This window comes from Amyelois transitella, chromosome 23, assembly GCF_032362555.1.
Source record: "Amyelois transitella isolate CPQ chromosome 23, ilAmyTran1.1, whole genome shotgun sequence".
NCBI classification, from domain to species: Eukaryota; Metazoa; Arthropoda; class Insecta; order Lepidoptera; family Pyralidae; genus Amyelois; species Amyelois transitella.
Window position 1 is genome coordinate 3,244,112 of NC_083526.1, and position 16,627 is coordinate 3,260,738.

At 35.6% G+C, this 16,627-nt stretch overlaps 3 protein-coding genes across 3 annotated transcripts in view; 1 reads left to right on the top strand and 2 right to left on the bottom strand.

Annotated features, from left to right (window-relative positions):
• Positions 1 to 7,405, bottom strand: part of LOC106130754 (protein polybromo-1) — a 35,865-nt gene extending 28,460 nt beyond the window's left edge. The window contains exons 1-10 of the mRNA XM_060951095.1: positions 7,089 to 7,405; positions 6,164 to 6,313; positions 4,603 to 4,774; positions 4,014 to 4,141; positions 3,565 to 3,819; positions 3,108 to 3,272; positions 2,457 to 2,562; positions 1,840 to 2,071; positions 1,233 to 1,345; positions 495 to 742 (exon numbers count right to left, since the gene is read on the bottom strand). Coding sequence (XP_060807078.1) covers positions 495 to 742; positions 1,233 to 1,345; positions 1,840 to 2,071; positions 2,457 to 2,562; positions 3,108 to 3,272; positions 3,565 to 3,819; positions 4,014 to 4,141; positions 4,603 to 4,774; positions 6,164 to 6,313; positions 7,089 to 7,214 — 1,695 coding nt within the window. The 5' untranslated portion in view covers positions 7,215 to 7,405. The remainder of the gene's footprint in view (positions 1 to 494; positions 743 to 1,232; positions 1,346 to 1,839; positions 2,072 to 2,456; positions 2,563 to 3,107; positions 3,273 to 3,564; positions 3,820 to 4,013; positions 4,142 to 4,602; positions 4,775 to 6,163; positions 6,314 to 7,088) is intronic.
• A 485-nt stretch (positions 7,406 to 7,890) lies between these two features.
• Positions 7,891 to 11,161, top strand: LOC106130634 (uncharacterized). The gene is made up of 4 exons (XM_060950890.1): positions 7,891 to 8,070; positions 8,739 to 9,071; positions 9,272 to 10,126; positions 10,540 to 11,161. Exons 1-4 carry the CDS (start codon positions 7,891 to 7,893, stop codon positions 10,789 to 10,791), a joined length of 1,620 nt encoding a protein of 539 aa, XP_060806873.1. The 3' UTR covers positions 10,792 to 11,161.
• A 634-nt stretch (positions 11,162 to 11,795) lies between these two features.
• LOC132903252 (uncharacterized) lies at positions 11,796 to 13,067 on the bottom strand. Its single transcript, XM_060950974.1, has one exon. It carries the CDS (start codon positions 12,858 to 12,860, stop codon positions 11,811 to 11,813), a length of 1,050 nt encoding a protein of 349 aa, XP_060806957.1. The 5' UTR covers positions 12,861 to 13,067; the 3' UTR covers positions 11,796 to 11,810.
• Positions 13,068 to 16,627: the final 3,560 nt, after the last annotated feature.

Here is a 16,627-nt window from a genome sequence, read left to right on the forward strand (position 1 = left end):
TTCCTCAATTATTGGACTTTGTGGAATAGTAAACAAAAACAGAATATATGAAAGATGTAAATTGCAAAATCAGTAAAATATTTACAATGGATAATTTTTCGGTAAGTTTTGAATTCAGTGACCTAAATATAATAAACGCAAGTGTTTTTTCGCATCAAAATTTATTGCATATGATTCTTCATTTATATATCTTTAAAAAAAAATAAATTTTTGGGTAGGTCCCAAATAATTATATACAGATATACAACAAAATCTAAGACACTGCGCGCCCGTCCGCCGCGGCGCTTGAACGCCGCAGACGAGGTGCGCAGTTTGCGTATAGCCGCCGCAGCTGAAGGGTTAATTTTTGTTATTTATGAGCGCTAGAAATATTTTAGAGGTACTCATCAATCAAGGAAATACTTGTCCTAACGATATCTCTATGTATAGAAGGACTAACCTTAATGATCAAGGACTCGTATATCGTATCGTATACTTATCAAAGAAATACTAACCTTAATGTTACTCTCAATAGCGATCATATCAATGGGCCTGTCGATCACGTTATAGTACTCCGGGTACAGCTTCTTGCTGGGCTTCTCCATGAAGAGCAACATGGGCTGGCGGCCGTCAGCGCACGTGAACTCCACCATCTGCTTGGAGATGTAGTGCAGCTTCTTCTTCAAAGGAAGTGAGGATTTGGGTACAGACGGTGAGGGGGCGGGCGAAGCTGTGGCCGGTATGGGGTTAACGCGGGGACGACCTGGTAGAAAAAACAAATGTCTTTTTTGGTTATCTGAAGTGAGAAAAAGAGATAATGCTCTGTCAACGTGCGTGAGTGTGAGGGCTAGATACAACAACAACTGGCACCTTCTATTTATAAACATAAAATCCCCGTAATCTTCAATTTCCGCGGGAATTTTGGTAAGGCAATTACACACCAAGACAACTTAAAGAATCTACATGGCTTTAAAATCTCTTAACTCGGGGTATGGGCTGAGCTATGCATGCGACCAATAGTGAAGTGATTTGATAAAAGTGCACTGCTGTAAATTATAAGCCGACTGTTTTATAGTATAGTAATAAAATAGCCGAAAACCAGACTGACTACTTAAAAGCGTTGGGTTATCTTCACTTTTAGTAATTATCGCCAACTGAATATTTTAATGCATTAAATAAATTGAAATTAATTCACAATCAATATGGCGAGCTCTGCTAAATTTCGAGACAAGGTATAATTAGGTTATAATCACCTCTGGGCCTAGGCGTCTTCTCATTCTGACTCTTCACTGTGGAAAGACTCTCATCATCACTTGATGAGCTCTGGATAATGTCCAGCAATTCTTGAACCCGTTGTTGCATCAACCTATACATATAATGTAATATAGGTATAAATACATTTATGTTGTTAGAAAGTATGTGTAAAATAAAATGTTTTTTTATGAAGAATGCAAATTGCAGTAATTTTGTTAATGATACACGAGCTTTGCTGGATTGTCATTTATGTGAATAATAAAATTTAAAAGGTTTAAAAGCAAATTTTTGTAAAGAGAACTAACTGAGCCACTATGTGTAATCATTAACTTTAATCTTTTATTTACTGTTTTAAAATTGTGTGCAATAAACTGACTTCGAGCTTTATTTGGTATTATGATATATTATTCTAGTAGCAACACTTACATACATTGTGTTGGTGTCCAGGGAGAAACGTTTTGTTGAGGCACATCCACATCACTAGTGATGTGGATGCGGATGGGAAGAGAGTTTTCCTCATGATCTTTGTACACATTTCATGCAAATTCGTCAGTCTAAGAAAGTCTTGACTGACAGTTAGGTTAAGTGTAAGACAAATTGCCTCACCTCTGCAGTTTGACAGCGTCTTTATAAAGCCTGGAGGAGGGCACGTTGTACTGCTTGGCGTTCTCAAACATGATGTTCATATCGCCCGCCACCTCGGAGAGGGTCCCGTAGGCGCCGCGGCGGATCTTATTCCTGATCTGGTTGAGGGACACCGGGTTCTTTATCTCCTTGTAATAGTCCGGGTAAGCGCGACGGGACGGTAGCTTCGCGAATGGATCGGCCATTGGGGTTCCTGGGGGATAATAAGAAGTGTAAACCCATGATGAGCCACTTTCTTTAGACAAACTTTAGAAAGTACAATATTGCGCGAGGCTTCGCTCCCGTGGAAATTTCCATGATTTTTATACATACATACATATTATATAAACTCAAGCTTCTTTCTTGGAGAGACTTCATCTTCCTTACACCTTGTGACACCTACATACTTTTTTCACTCCATCTACATTACACTATCACTCTATTAGTGCGAGCTCATTTCCAATTTGACCATTTTTGTGTATTCTAGGTCTCCCTTTCTTATGTTCTGATTCACACTCTCTTTGTGCATTTTCTAAGTCAATTGAATTTCTGTCTTCTTTAATTTCTGGACTTCAACTTCAACAAAAGCATCCACTTACCATTAGCTCCCAAATGATTTCTGACAGTCTCATATAATTTCCACAGCGGAGAGTTCTCGTATTCAATCTTGTCCTCGTCGCTTTCACCGCCACTGTCTTCTGAGTGCTACAAACAAACATACACTCATAATAAGACATTATTAAAACAATTAATATGATTGTTGAATAAAAACGTTAAGAAAATTACTGTAGGACAGAACCTTGTTAATGGTGGCTTTGAAAATAATGGTGAAGCGTACGTGTGGCGGTAAAGACAAGTTTAAAAAATTTTTTTGTAACCATGCGCATCACAAGCCTTCAAATATAGTAAATTTTTGCCTTTTTCTCTGTGATAGTAAGAAAGTCAGTGAAATTAATAAACTTTTTTATTTTTAATATAGTACAGAAGAAGTGTATGTGTGAAGTGATGTGAAGAAAACATGAAGAGGCCCTTTGGTACCTTTTGTTCTAATGAGTCTGTCTGTCCCTTGATGAACCAAAGGTTTTATTATATAGATAAACCATTTTAAAATTTTGTAGAGTGATAAAAAAAACCTACCGGAAAAGGTTTTTCTGGAAAATCCCACGGAAGAGAATTATGTAGACTATATATAATAATCTTGTACATAATTTGTTGTCATTGTCTGAGACTGCTTCTCTCAGTGGACTGACCTTGACATCGGCGTCGTCGCAATCCGGGGGCTCCATGATGGCCAGCTCCTTGCTGCTGGGCACGGGCCCCACTCGGGAACTCCTCTTGCTGCGGATCCTCTCCGAGGTCTTGGCTGGCCCGCTGCGACCGTGCTGGTCTATTTCTTGCTTGCGGACCTGGATCACCTGGTGATAACATAGTTTGATTATTAATCTTCTTCTTCCACCTGTCGAGAGACCCGTTCACATCCCCACCACTTGTGAGAGGAGCTCAGAGTGCGCCTTTGAACATTGAATTGGGAGAGACAGGTTTTTACATAAAACAACTCCCATCTGAACTCGCAACCCATTTTGGTAATAAATATGTACCTATATCAAATAAATAACAGAACGTGAAGGGAAATTTTACGACAAGGAAGTACAACCAGATATTTCCACATTTTCCCTTTCCGGAAAACTGTGTATGTTCTGCACTAACCTTTTTCAACATCTTAGCATCCTTATAAATCTGACTGCCTGGCTCATTGAAAGCACATGCGTTTCTGACCATCAGTTGAAGATCTCTCTCCAGTTCTGTCAGGCTGACATACTCCCCACCCTGTATCTTGGCTGCGATGGTCTTCAGATCTATGGGGTTATCTATCACGCTGAAATACTCTGGGTAACGGCGTTTGGAGGGGAGGAATTGGAATGCCGGGTAGAGCGGTCGCCCGTCTGCGTTTGCTGTCATTACCTAGAAACGAAGAAATATTTTTAAGTGAATTTAGGGTATAGTCTCTCTCTGTTTTATACATACATACCATCACGCTAACTTAGCTAAGGCCACACGAAAGAGAAGTCATTAACATGTGTACTTGCTGCAACCGCCTTCTTACACGCGAGACCTTTCAGTGATATAAAATTCATATTCAACTAATAAATACTTACAGCACTGAACAGTTCCTCATAGATGTCTTCTTCGTTGTTGGTTGATGTCTCCGATATATCTTCGGCCACGTCAGATCGGCGGCTTGAAGACCCATTGCGAGATAGCTTTGAAGTTTTTATCTCCTCGCCTAGAATAAATAAATAAATATGTACAAGGCAAATTGTTGAGTGAGTGAGTTAGTTCGAAATTTGTGATACGAGATACTAACACAACAAATTGTTTGTTTACGGCAATTTATTGATAGGCGTCTTGGCACTGTGGTAGTATTACTGTCTGTGAAGTTATAATGAAAAAAAAAACTTTTCTTATTTGCTTTAGTTTTGGATGTTTATCTATATGTATAAGTGTTATTATAAATATTACTTTATTGAATTAAAATTTTATTAAACAGTCTTGAACTTTACTTTTACTTTGGGACAAAAATTAAAGGCCAGCCATATAGAAGCTTACTCCAACAAATACCCTTTACTAGATCTATCAAAAGTTTTTGGGTTCATACTTTACAATTAATAAAATTTTTGAGCAAATAAAACATTTTTTTTTTCAAATAGGTATGTTGATTAACCCATTCCTAAAACAAGTTCTTACCATTTTCCAAAGCCAGTTTAGTCTGTTTGTACAGCTTCCAGAGGTCAATGGCATCCTTGTATTCCACTGAGTCAGGTTTGTAGAACGCCTTTGCATTGTTAACAAGTAGTTCTATGTCCGCAGACAGCTCTTCTATGTCTTCATATGTGTCAGTTTTTAGCTTTTGTTGAACCTGTGAACAATATTGTGAATCAACAATCAAAATCTTTTCTAGTAAGCTAGAGACAAGAGTTAAATAGAGCAGGATAAAAAAAAAATACAACCTATAGTATCTTCACTCTGCTAGCAATAAAAAAGATATGTCAATAGGTGCATTCTCAGTTATTTTTTTAATGTGATACCAATTGATGCAAGAATAGAATAGAATAGATTTATTTTCAAAATTGGATACAAGGTATCACTTATTGACGTCACATAACTTAAATCTAATTATAACTACTACCGCTTCCAAAGTCCATGTGTAGAAGAAGCGGCGGAACAAACTACACTGCAGCATTTGCATCGGACGTCAATCTATACTAATATTATAAAGCTGAAGAGTTTGTTTTGTTTGTTTGTTTGTTTAAACGCGCTAATCTCAGAAACTACTAAACCGATTTGAATAATTCTTTCACTGTTAGATAGTCTATTTATCGAGGAAGGCTATAGGCTACATTTTATCCCGGATTTCCTACGGGAAACGTCAACAATGCAGGTGAAAGTTGAATGAGTCGGTCATCTGCGAGCTTTCCACGCGAACGCTGCGCAAACCAACAAAGATATAGTAAAACAATGTACTAAAGATGTGAAGTACTCATTTTTTGTCACAAAAAAGTCCGCGAGAGCATATATCTATCTCTTAAGGTTTACTTACAATAACCACTTTTATGTTCATTTTTTAAGATTATTTTTTCATTATAAACATATGTTATTTTGAAACCAATTTTCTTTAATTCAGTATTAATCCTTATCCAAATAAATATGTTTATTACTTTCGGCTTTTCATGTAGACTAAAATTGCCATTTACAGTATATAAATCAGACAAATAGGTTTTGAGATATAGTTGTTATAAGCAATTTGCAGCGAAACATTTAATACGGCGAACCAGCGTTCTTTCCAATACGCGTGACTGCCTGCAAAAATAAATATGATGCCCAAAATAACTATTCCACGCGGACGAAGTCGCGGGCACAGCTAGTTTACAAATATAGATCCCTTAAATCTAAATTGTGGATGAATGCACATTGCAAGTGATTATTTACTAGTGACAAGAAAGACAACCTAAGTGAGGATGATATTAAGTGTATCTTCATTATTGTGCCTGCATGAGTGACAATAATTCTCTACGTCATAATATGTTTCTTTCCAACTTAAAAAAATGTACCAATCAGTGTAAAACCAGGTATAGAATATTTAATCTCGATAGAGAAACATAAAATAATAAAATAGGGAAAAGTCGGGCATTGTGCATTTTTTATTTTTTAATATCCTTAATATGTAGTAGGTACTAAAAATTTGTTATGTACAATAAAGTTTTTACAAACAAATCAGCAAACTAAGTACTAAATTGACAACACTTACTCGTAACAAGTCAATAGGCTGAGTGACGACTTCGTAGTACTGGGGCTCCTGCCGCCTTTTAGGAGCTCTTATGAAAGAGTCACAGAGCAAAGTACCATCTTCTTTTTTATGTGACCTTATTGTGTCATACAACTGCTGGCAAATTTCACCCTGAGAACATTAATAAATATGTAAAAATCTGGATATTCCCTGATTGGGATAAGTCCGCCATTGTACACATTTTTCTTAATCCAATTACTGTTTTGTAATTTGTTATATTATTTTATATGTGCAATAAAGAGTTTATAAACAAACAAATAACTAGGAATAATAATAATATGAAGCAAACCACAGAATAAATATTAACTAAAATGTGTGGTTCCCAACACCAATAGAAAAAATAATAGGACCACTTTACTTTTTCCCCTCTAGATTTAATAAAAGACGACTAAGTGATAGGCTTACAAACTTGGTGTGCTTCGTTTAGGCAATGGGCTAGCAACATGTCGCTATTTGAATCTCAATTCTATCATTAAGACAAAAAGCTAACATAACTTGTCAATCTTTTCAAGACTGTTTCCTCTGTCTATATATAAAAAGGTGATTATATGTATTAACTAAAAATTGTGTGTGTGTAACCTTTTTTGTGCTTTTCCCGTGCAGATTTAAAGTCAATCAAAGAAAAGGCTTGAATATAAAGTTGGGTTATCTTTAGGGTGATTTAGATAGTTTGGCATTGTAACATTATGCCAAATGGGATAGATGGCCAACCTACAACTATGACAAAAATACTTCTATAAAAAATTTAAGTATAGAAAGTTAGAATACAGCTAAAATAATACATTTTTAGTGAACATATTAGACTAATTCGTATTTTCAATTTTATTTTTCCCCTTTGCATGTTTGGCGTCGGCGTCATCGGAATTGATACGGAACAATAACTTACTGGGTCCAGTTTCTTCTTCTTCCTAGATGGCGGTGGCCCAGGGTTGCTGAGCTCCACTCCATCATCACTATCATCACCATCAGCACCCCGGCTAGCAACAGAGGAAGCACGGCGTCGTTTGCTCATTTTAGCGTATGTAAGTACATGAGCGGCCTTATTTCCTATCCACGAAATGTGATGAAATTCACAAGAAAATCACTTATACAAGCACCTATTTCATTTCTTATAACTGCAGTTGTTTAACAATAAATGTGTACATAGTCAGGACAAATAAATAATTTATTTTTATTACAATTATCGCAATGCAGCGAACAACAAGAAAATGTCAAGTCAATAAACTTGTCACGCGTCAATTAATTTACTGTCAAATAAAAAGAAAATGAAATTGACGTATTCAACAAAGAGGCAAAGACGTAAAGAAACCTAAAGCCAATTCTGTTATGCTTTTGTCGCTCTTGGAACCGCTTGTGACGATTAATTTGGTTTATGTAGGTACACATGTGAGCACTTGTGAGATGGAGGTTTGGAAATAGTTAACAAACCTACTTACTAATATTAATTCTAAGTTATTTTTTCTTCAATAGGTAGTTTCTTTAATGTCTATAGGCGATTTCGTTTTAATATCATTTTGATAACTTGTACACATACATACCCACATATATTTTCAAGTCCCGAGGTCTCTGAATGAACGTTCAACCCAGTAGACATGTAGGTTATATAACATTTTTGAGGGTAGTTAGATTTTATACATCCTCTTCCTTTAAATTCAGTTTTAGTAAGCATAGAGTAACTTTTAACTACTATGAATAAATATTACAGAAACTTTATTCTGTGTGGTAATGTAGACCACTACTGCCTTCTTTGTGATGAAACATATACTAGAGTGGAAGACGTTGATAAACACATCCGATGGGAGAACCACCGGAAAATATTGAAGGCACAAACCTACTTTCCTAAGTTCCGAAAAAATGGTATTTTTAAGGTAAGTGTTTAATTAGTGTACCGTGTGGTTTCCGGCACTTTATAATAGAACCACTCATATCTTCCATCCCCGTTCCCATGAATTTCGTAAAAGACGACTAAGGGATAGGATTATGAAACTCCTTTTGTAAGCGATGCGCTAGCAACCTGTCACTATTTGAATCTCAATCCGATCATAAAGCATACCTACAGCTAAACGTGGTCTTTCAGCTGTTCCAAGACTGGTGATACTATCTACCCCGCATTGGATATAGACGTGGCTATTATGTACTTTACATGTACTTTCGAGAGGAGCTCGGGATTCGCCTATCACCATGATCCTGGATTGGGTTAGTTAAGTTTTTACACGAATCTGACGTCTGACCTCCGTGATCTTTATAGAACAACATACTTAACCGTAGGGGAATTCATTAGCATTGTGTCAATATCATTCATAATTTCATAGATTGAAGCGTAAATACAACCTCCTCGGAGGACTCAACATCGTTGGAGCCGCAGTTCCACACCATTACGCCGAGCCTGACGGCAGATCTTCCCTTTGTGGCGATTGAGCCCGAACTATTACTACATCTACAGATCTGTTGCATCACGAGTTTTTATTCAGGCAGTGATGGAAGTGTCCTACCACCGTACCTAAACTTATTTACTTAGGTAATTGTTTCTTCACAGCTTGGACCTAAGTTCTACTGCGAATTTTGCAACATTCTTATACCAGGCTTAGAAGATGCCAATACTCATATTAAAACTGGATTACATATCACCAATAAGATGGATCCATTTGCAGTTAAAGAAAAAGTTCCTTGCAAAAAGGAATCAGGATATGTCATCGTATCTGATATAATAGTTACCATGGAAGAATGGAACTCTGTGATAGATAACCATTGCATGATTTGTGATGAACCTGTAGCAGTGTTAAGTATGCACGCGAAGTCAAAAGATCATCTTGTTAAGCTGATTCAATCAAACGTTGTAATGGAAAATGAAGACCGTTGTTATAGAGAGGTTGGTATAAAAATACTTTAGTGCACAATAGTCGAGTTTTCCGAGTCTTTCAATCCAACAAAAGATACACAGACTTAAAAACATAACATACCTACCTACTTACGCGAGGAAGGTTTACCCTGTGCGAGGTCTAAGTTCGCAGCAAACGACAAGTACTATAAATTTTACACATTTAATTAATTTTATTAACATTTTTGCAGATTAATCCTCAGTTGGTTTATTGCTTTATGTGCAAGAAGACCGTACCTACTGAAACTCTTAGCGGGCACTGGGAGAGTAAAGAACACAATGAGAAAAAGAATATAAGTATAAATAGAACTTCTAAGAGTTCTAAAGATCCTAAACGCCGACAAAAGGAGGCTAAGAAGAGGCTCATTGAAATACAAAAGATTTTATACAATATTAATCTCAAACATGGCACAGCAACATGTAAACAATGCGAGAAAGTGATAAAATTTCATTTTAATGAAATGAAAGAACACCAAGATGCACATAAAACTGAAAAAAGTGAAGATAGTTCTGATGATGAAGCAGTTGAGTCCTATAAACCTAAAACTGCGGTGATAGACCACGGTAAAAAGAGAGCAGAAGTGGCTAAATACGGAAGAAAACACAACATTAAACTTAATGCCGGAGGAAGTAAAGGTTATTGTTTCATTTGCCACATTCATATTTCTGCGCATGTGAAAGTAGTCAAGGAACATATTAAAGGGTGCCAACATATAGCACTTTTGGAATACAAGGGTGTAAGGAAAGAGACTGACAAAAAGGCACCAGTTTATACGACAGAGCCCTTGGCTCAGTATTTAAAAAGCGTATTCCACTCAATTTCGTTTAGAGTATTATGGGTGAATTCGCTTTTCTGTATAGATCTGAATAGCTTTCTTTTGGTTGCTCCTGTGCAAGATTTAGAACCACCCAGAAAAATGATGTGTCTGGTTTGCAACGTAGAATATAAAATTGAAGATAATTATAAGCATCTCAGAACTGGCGAACATAAGACACACTTTATGGAAGCTGATGTAGTTATAATGCCTAGAGAATTTATAAGAGAGGTAAGAACCGTTACTTATATTATTACGAAAACATTCCTTTGAACTCTGTAAGCTGATATCTTTCGTCAAAAAAAACGAAAGCAATGGCTCCACGTAAAATAACAGTAAAATAAATAAAAGCCCAAAAGCATACAACGGCGTCAATGGCGCTAGTTTCTGTGTCGTTATGTACCTGCCCAGCGATTTCTATGTCTACCCTCTGATCTTTTACTTTTTTATATATTACATACATACATACATAAAATCACGCCTCTTTCCCGGAGGGGTAGGCAGAGACTACCTCTTTCCACTTGCCACGATCTCTGCATACTTCCTTCGCTTCATCCACATTCATAACATATATACTTATTACATAAACCTTAACTAGGCCAAAGTTTCAATATTTCTACCAAAACTAATATCAAATTTTTCAGGTCGCTGAGAATCTCTTCCATTGCGGATTTTGCAACCGCTTGATTGCATATTTTGAAAATGTTTCAAAACATATCCGGAGCTCGGTTCACCGGTTTAACATGGTCAAGAGGGAAACATCATCATCTTTTTGTCAGAAGTGGTTGAATGAAAGTGTCATAGCCATACTGGGACCCAATCCTGATATAATGTACTTGCAGTTGCTGAGGGAGGGCGTTGCGTCAAAATTGCCCGCTCACAGTAGGGTAATCTGAGTCTATCATCCCGGCCATATGAAGTCCACTCATATAGGCGTCCTCCAAAACTCTTTCACGATGTCCGGTTGGAAGTGGCGTACATTATATCTGTCTCGACAAAAATGTATCTTTATATAGCTTACTTAACGATTTTAAACTTAATCACATAGACATTATAGATCAACCAATTTGGAATCACCTTACCATTTTCACTATAGGACATATTTTATTGTGCTTCATAATAATTGGCACTAAGACTGTTTAAATTAAAATAGTTCCTACCTACCATGGGGAAAGATTTTCATTATTATTTTTTTTACCTATGTTAGTTTGTTAGACACTAATTATGTTACATTAGTTAATATTTTTACCATAAACTTTTTTAGGCTGGGCTTGCAAGTTTTAAAAGTAACTTTACTACCACTTTTTTTTTACCATTTTAAAGCTTTTTTGTTTATTATAAATAAAATATTTTAACACAGTATATAACTATTTTTTTCTGCTCTTACATTACATCATTAAAAAATAAGAATAACATAAATTAAATCAATATTTAAATATACATATTACCTGTCATACTTATTGATGCATATATACATATAATCACGTCTATATCCCTTACATGTAAAAAAATATATACAGGACAAATTACACAGATTGAGTAAGCCTCAAAGTACGTTCAAGACTTGTATTACATTACATACATATATTACATACATTGTAAGTTAGGATTTCTCCCTCTTAATTCATTTTCTGTAGTCAGTTTTATTAAAATTAAAACATTTTAGTGCATCATGGATGCTTTGACGTAACTAGTGTGCTTCTGCCATTAATGTCTTTAAATACTTATATGTAATTAATGGTAATTCTTTTATCCATTACTACTTCTAATAAAAAAAAACAATTTTGACTAAGCCACTCACAAAAAATAGCAGTTACACTAAAGTAACAAGTAAACCAAAGTAATATTGTAAGTACAAAATTGAACAAATAAAAATCTTACAATATTTAATTTTTAATTTATATACATATAATATTTAAGTATCAACTGTAAGATGGCCAAAGTAAATATCAAACCACTGTGGGAAGTGAGACAGTAATAATATCAAGTCACTTTCAGACTCTTTATGCAAATTACGCATATATGGTAAACTAGAATTAATATACTGTTCTTTCAGATGGCTTGGTAGGTCATTGACATCAAAATCCATTAATATTACTAAATTATTCAAATGTATCGGGTACAGACGTGACGCACTGCCTGGATATTTCTTCTTCACCAGTTTTATGAACCTTGGAATAAACATTTGCATTCGCATTTCAAAATTTGTCATTATAAAAATGAAGTTTAATATCCCAGAGCATATTTGAAAGCACATTGGTGAATATCCACATTTATTTACTAAGTCTGTGAGTTGTGCATTATCTTCCAATAATCTGTCCAGGTTGAAGTCTCTAGATAACACTTCTAGACAAATATTCAATAACATTTTTTCGATTTCAGCTTTCATTTTTAATGATATGTCATCTTTAACATTACTATTGAACTTGTCTCTTAAATTCTGATCCCATAATTCTTTCAATAAACACATGTAATTTCCATTTCTAATATGCCAATGAATGATATCATTTGACAGCATGCCCAAATAGACTCCTTTATCATTTAAATTTATTAAAGCCTGAATAATTTCGGGATTCAATGTAGATGAACATCTTGGAATTATTTCCATTTGAGTGAATCGGCGAATCAAGAATGCGTCCAGTTGTTTCTCGACAGGATCCACCTGTGAAGTGGTGGCTTCAAGTGTATGCATCTGATAAAGTTCTGTTAAAGTCTGAACCAAGGAATCATCAATGGTGACGTGGTTTTTAGGCTCGATTTGGCACATTTTCCTTATGTTCTCTAGTATGGAAAACCGCAGGTTGTTGTTAATTTTAGAGTTCTGCCCAGAAGTACTGAGAATTTTGACAAAACTTGATGAGAGAGCCCTTGCTACATTGCGATCAAGTACTGGATTCTCATAAACGAAATTGGGACAGTCTCCGTTGTTAGACTTTATTACTTTTTCAATCAATTGGTGGTTCATGTTTGTAAACAAAGGTTACAAAGGTAGCGGTAGGTAATTCTAGCGTTATTATAGTAAAAAAGTAAATAGTTTGTTACCCACGATGTTCCTAAAATATAATGGCTATAATATGTAAGTTAGTCGTTTATATTCATTAGTTTCTTTGATGTTGATTAAACAAAAACCATTTAGCCACTGATAATGGTAGCGTAGCACAAAAACAATCAAACCGTGCTAAGTAAACAAGAAGATATGTCATTTGTTTGGTTTTTTTGACAATGACATCACCCCAGCATACGATTATAACGCCATCTAACGAACCAATCACTATATAGTTTGTATAAAAAGCAACTAGAGGGCCCTACTTGTTTCCTCATAAAATTACAAATTTCGAACAGTATGTAGTCTCCTCGTCTTTGAATACCTATATTAGGAATCACGCTTCTTTTTTAGTCTTTCCTAAAGGTAGGTAGAGACTACATGGAGGGTAGAGGATCTTTACCTAGGACGTCCTTGATTTAATTAATTTACGTTTGTATAGGTCTCCTATTTCCAATTCCAACGTTTCTATTTCAGATTCTTGTAGGTCGCTGTAGGTGTAGGTATTTTTTTACTTTCATTCACCCTCTATCTAAGTATGTACGTACTAAATACTTAGGTACGTAATAAAATAACCATTTCCTATTCCTATTCCTATACCAGATACTATCTTCTTCTTTCACATTACAGCATTCTTTTACCACACTGTTTTAGATAACTACCTACCTACTTATAAAATTTATTCTAATATGTAGGTATTAGGTTGTAGGTACTAATATGCGTAACAGTCGACAGTGGTAGATACTTACATGACCAGGTCCATATTCTACGTAGGTACCAAAAGGGGTTTTATTTATCTACTTATCATTGACTACTTACAAAAAAAAAAACAAAATTCGCCCTGAAGTTTCAGAGATTCACGCGTATTTGCAAACAAACAAGTTTTTTTTCACATACATATGTTACCTACTGTTAGGTATATTATTATCACGTCTTTATAAATTATGGGATTGACTAGACAAAACCAAAAATGTCGAAATGATTGGAAGGCCTAAAAACATCCAAAGATTATAGGGTATTATAAGTACCTAAGTACTTACATTTATGATTTTTCCGACAGTTTATGCGGGTTGTAAACAGCCAGCGCTGTACCTACTTCCCTACCTGCCATAAAACATTACAATCTTTTCGCCTTTCGTCAACAGAATAACCACGCATCTTCCTTCTTCCTCCTGCCTGGCGTCGGTTTGCCTTCACACACGGTTGCCAACTGTTTCCAAAACGCCAGTTTGCCGAAAACAGACGCTACAGATCTTTTGGAAAATTTTGAGAAGCTCTTATTTTTTTTGCCAACCCTGAATTCTATGAATGACAATTAAAAAAAAAAGCGTCAGATTAATCAAAATGGCCGCTAAGCTTTCTTTCACGTACCTACTTACTTACCTTTATAGAGAGAAGCCCGAGATGAGTCTGTGATCATGATCCTAGGTCGAGTTCCTAAGTCAAATTTAATACCTACATAAAGCTGTGTAAGACTCCCGTCTTCTGACCTTTTAACCTTTGCTTGGAATAGCTGTGAGCATTTGTCTGTGACACAGTAGGTCCTAGGTTCGAATCCCAGCCAGGGCGATATGAGAAATGTACTGTTTCTGATTGGTTTGGGTCAGGATCATAAATACCTAGTTACGTAATAAGGTCTCGAATTTATTTCGAGGATAACTCATTCTGTGCAATTTGTCCCCACTCGTAAGTATACTTATTGGTTCTGAACCTACTTAGGTACTTACTTTGCGTGGTTCTGTTCTAAAGTGGCACACACTGGCCGGTTTTCCGTCAAGCTAGATTAATAAAAAGTGGTGTTACTTACAAATCAAGGTTTAATTAGATATCATGACTGATGAGGACATATCTTCAACAGTCTTCGAGCGAGACAAAAATCTTGCATCTCATTCTCGGGCGGGGCCTCACCGTGGTATAGCCCATGTATTTAGTGGCACTCTGTGAGGTCTGATAGTAATTTATTAGGCCCCACAGATGCGAGCTTTCGAAACACACTATTCAAGAAACAGCGTGAATTATTATGAATCGATGACTTCTTTATTAATATCGTTATTAATATAAACTAATTAAGACATATGAAAAGTGTTGGTGATCTTTATTCATAATTTACTAGGTAGACTTTCTCACGTCAAGATTATTATTTATTTCGTTTTGATTTAATGGCTGTTTCGTGACTTGGCGCGTTATTTGCAGCGATTCATATAGATATAGAGGTGCACTACATTTTTTTTATTAGGTAGGTAAATACTTACTATCTGTAGAAATATTAAAGTAAGTAAGTACTTAGGTACTAGGTATATGTAGAAAAAGAAAAAAAAAACTGAATTAGAATAAGAACAAAAATTTTATACTTATCTACTAAGCAGATGAAACGGAAAACACAACCTTTTATTCATGTATAAAATCTAAGAGGTCTATTGACGTGCAAAGGCTTTAGCTTATTATTTTCTCTCACTCCCCTGGATTATTTATGTCTACCTAACATCCCTGATAAGGAATTAAATGAGTGTTGTAGATCACTTACTTCTTATTACAAAAATGTAGGTATTATTTTTTATTTTGTCATATTATCTACACAAATATGACAAAATAATAAAAAATCAATGTGACTATAGGTAAATAAATGTAGTAAATTTGTTATTTAGTGATTCAATTAGGTATATCAGACAGGTAACGCCCACTCCAATTTTCAAAACAACCTTAAGTACTTATAAGTTTAAGAAAAATATTGATCTAAACTGTCGAAAGTCGATTGCGTCAGCGCAATCATCGAGAATCGTCGTTGACTCGACGACATCTTTCGCACGCTTTCATTGGGACATTTGAGGCCATTTGGGGCCAATTCTTTTGTTTGATGGTTGTATGTAATGGCCTTTACGAAGTCACGTCTGCGATCAATCATTGACTGTCATGTATAGGGCTAGTGCACACTTTTTCCTGTAGATTTTCCTTAGATTTCTGAAAATCATAGACGTAAATAGGTAGGTAGGTATTATAGGTAATCTTGAATATTTGATAGAAGCTGAAATTTTGTACTTTGGCTAAACTGGAGAATAGGCACATTAAGAACTTTCAATTGTGTAGGTGTGTAGGGATTTATAATGTAGAATATGTCCAGCTTATAATGCTACGGCTTTTTAAAACTTGTGCTAAAAGAGTGTGAAAGCAGATATCAAAAGTCAAACAAGGAAAAGAAGACTAAAACGCAGCAATTCGGCGGATTTTTTAGGTAAAGGTCTCGCAACCTTCCATTATTTGCATTCATCAAGCCATATACAGCTACGCTGCCTTACAGTCTTTTCAAGACTGTTGGGTCTGTCTACCCCCTAAGGGTTAAGATCTGATCCAATGTATGTTGTAAGTTTTTTAATTGAATGAAAAACTACTTACTTCCTCAACTTTCCACACGATGGATGAAAACGCTACGAGCAAATCGATTAATCGCCGCTCATCGAGTGATTAATCGCGGGGAGATATCGAGCGCGAATTAATGCAATTTTAATTCTGTCCCATCGATTACTTCGTGTGTGTGTTCCCTTTGGGTCTAATTGAGGGTGTAATACCCGAACAATTTAAAAAACGGTTTCGCCCGAGGTTCATGTAAATAATACCCGCAGAAAATTTATTTTCTGTTTTTTATTCGCGTATCTATCTAAGTAATTATGATCTTATATGACGGGATATATTTT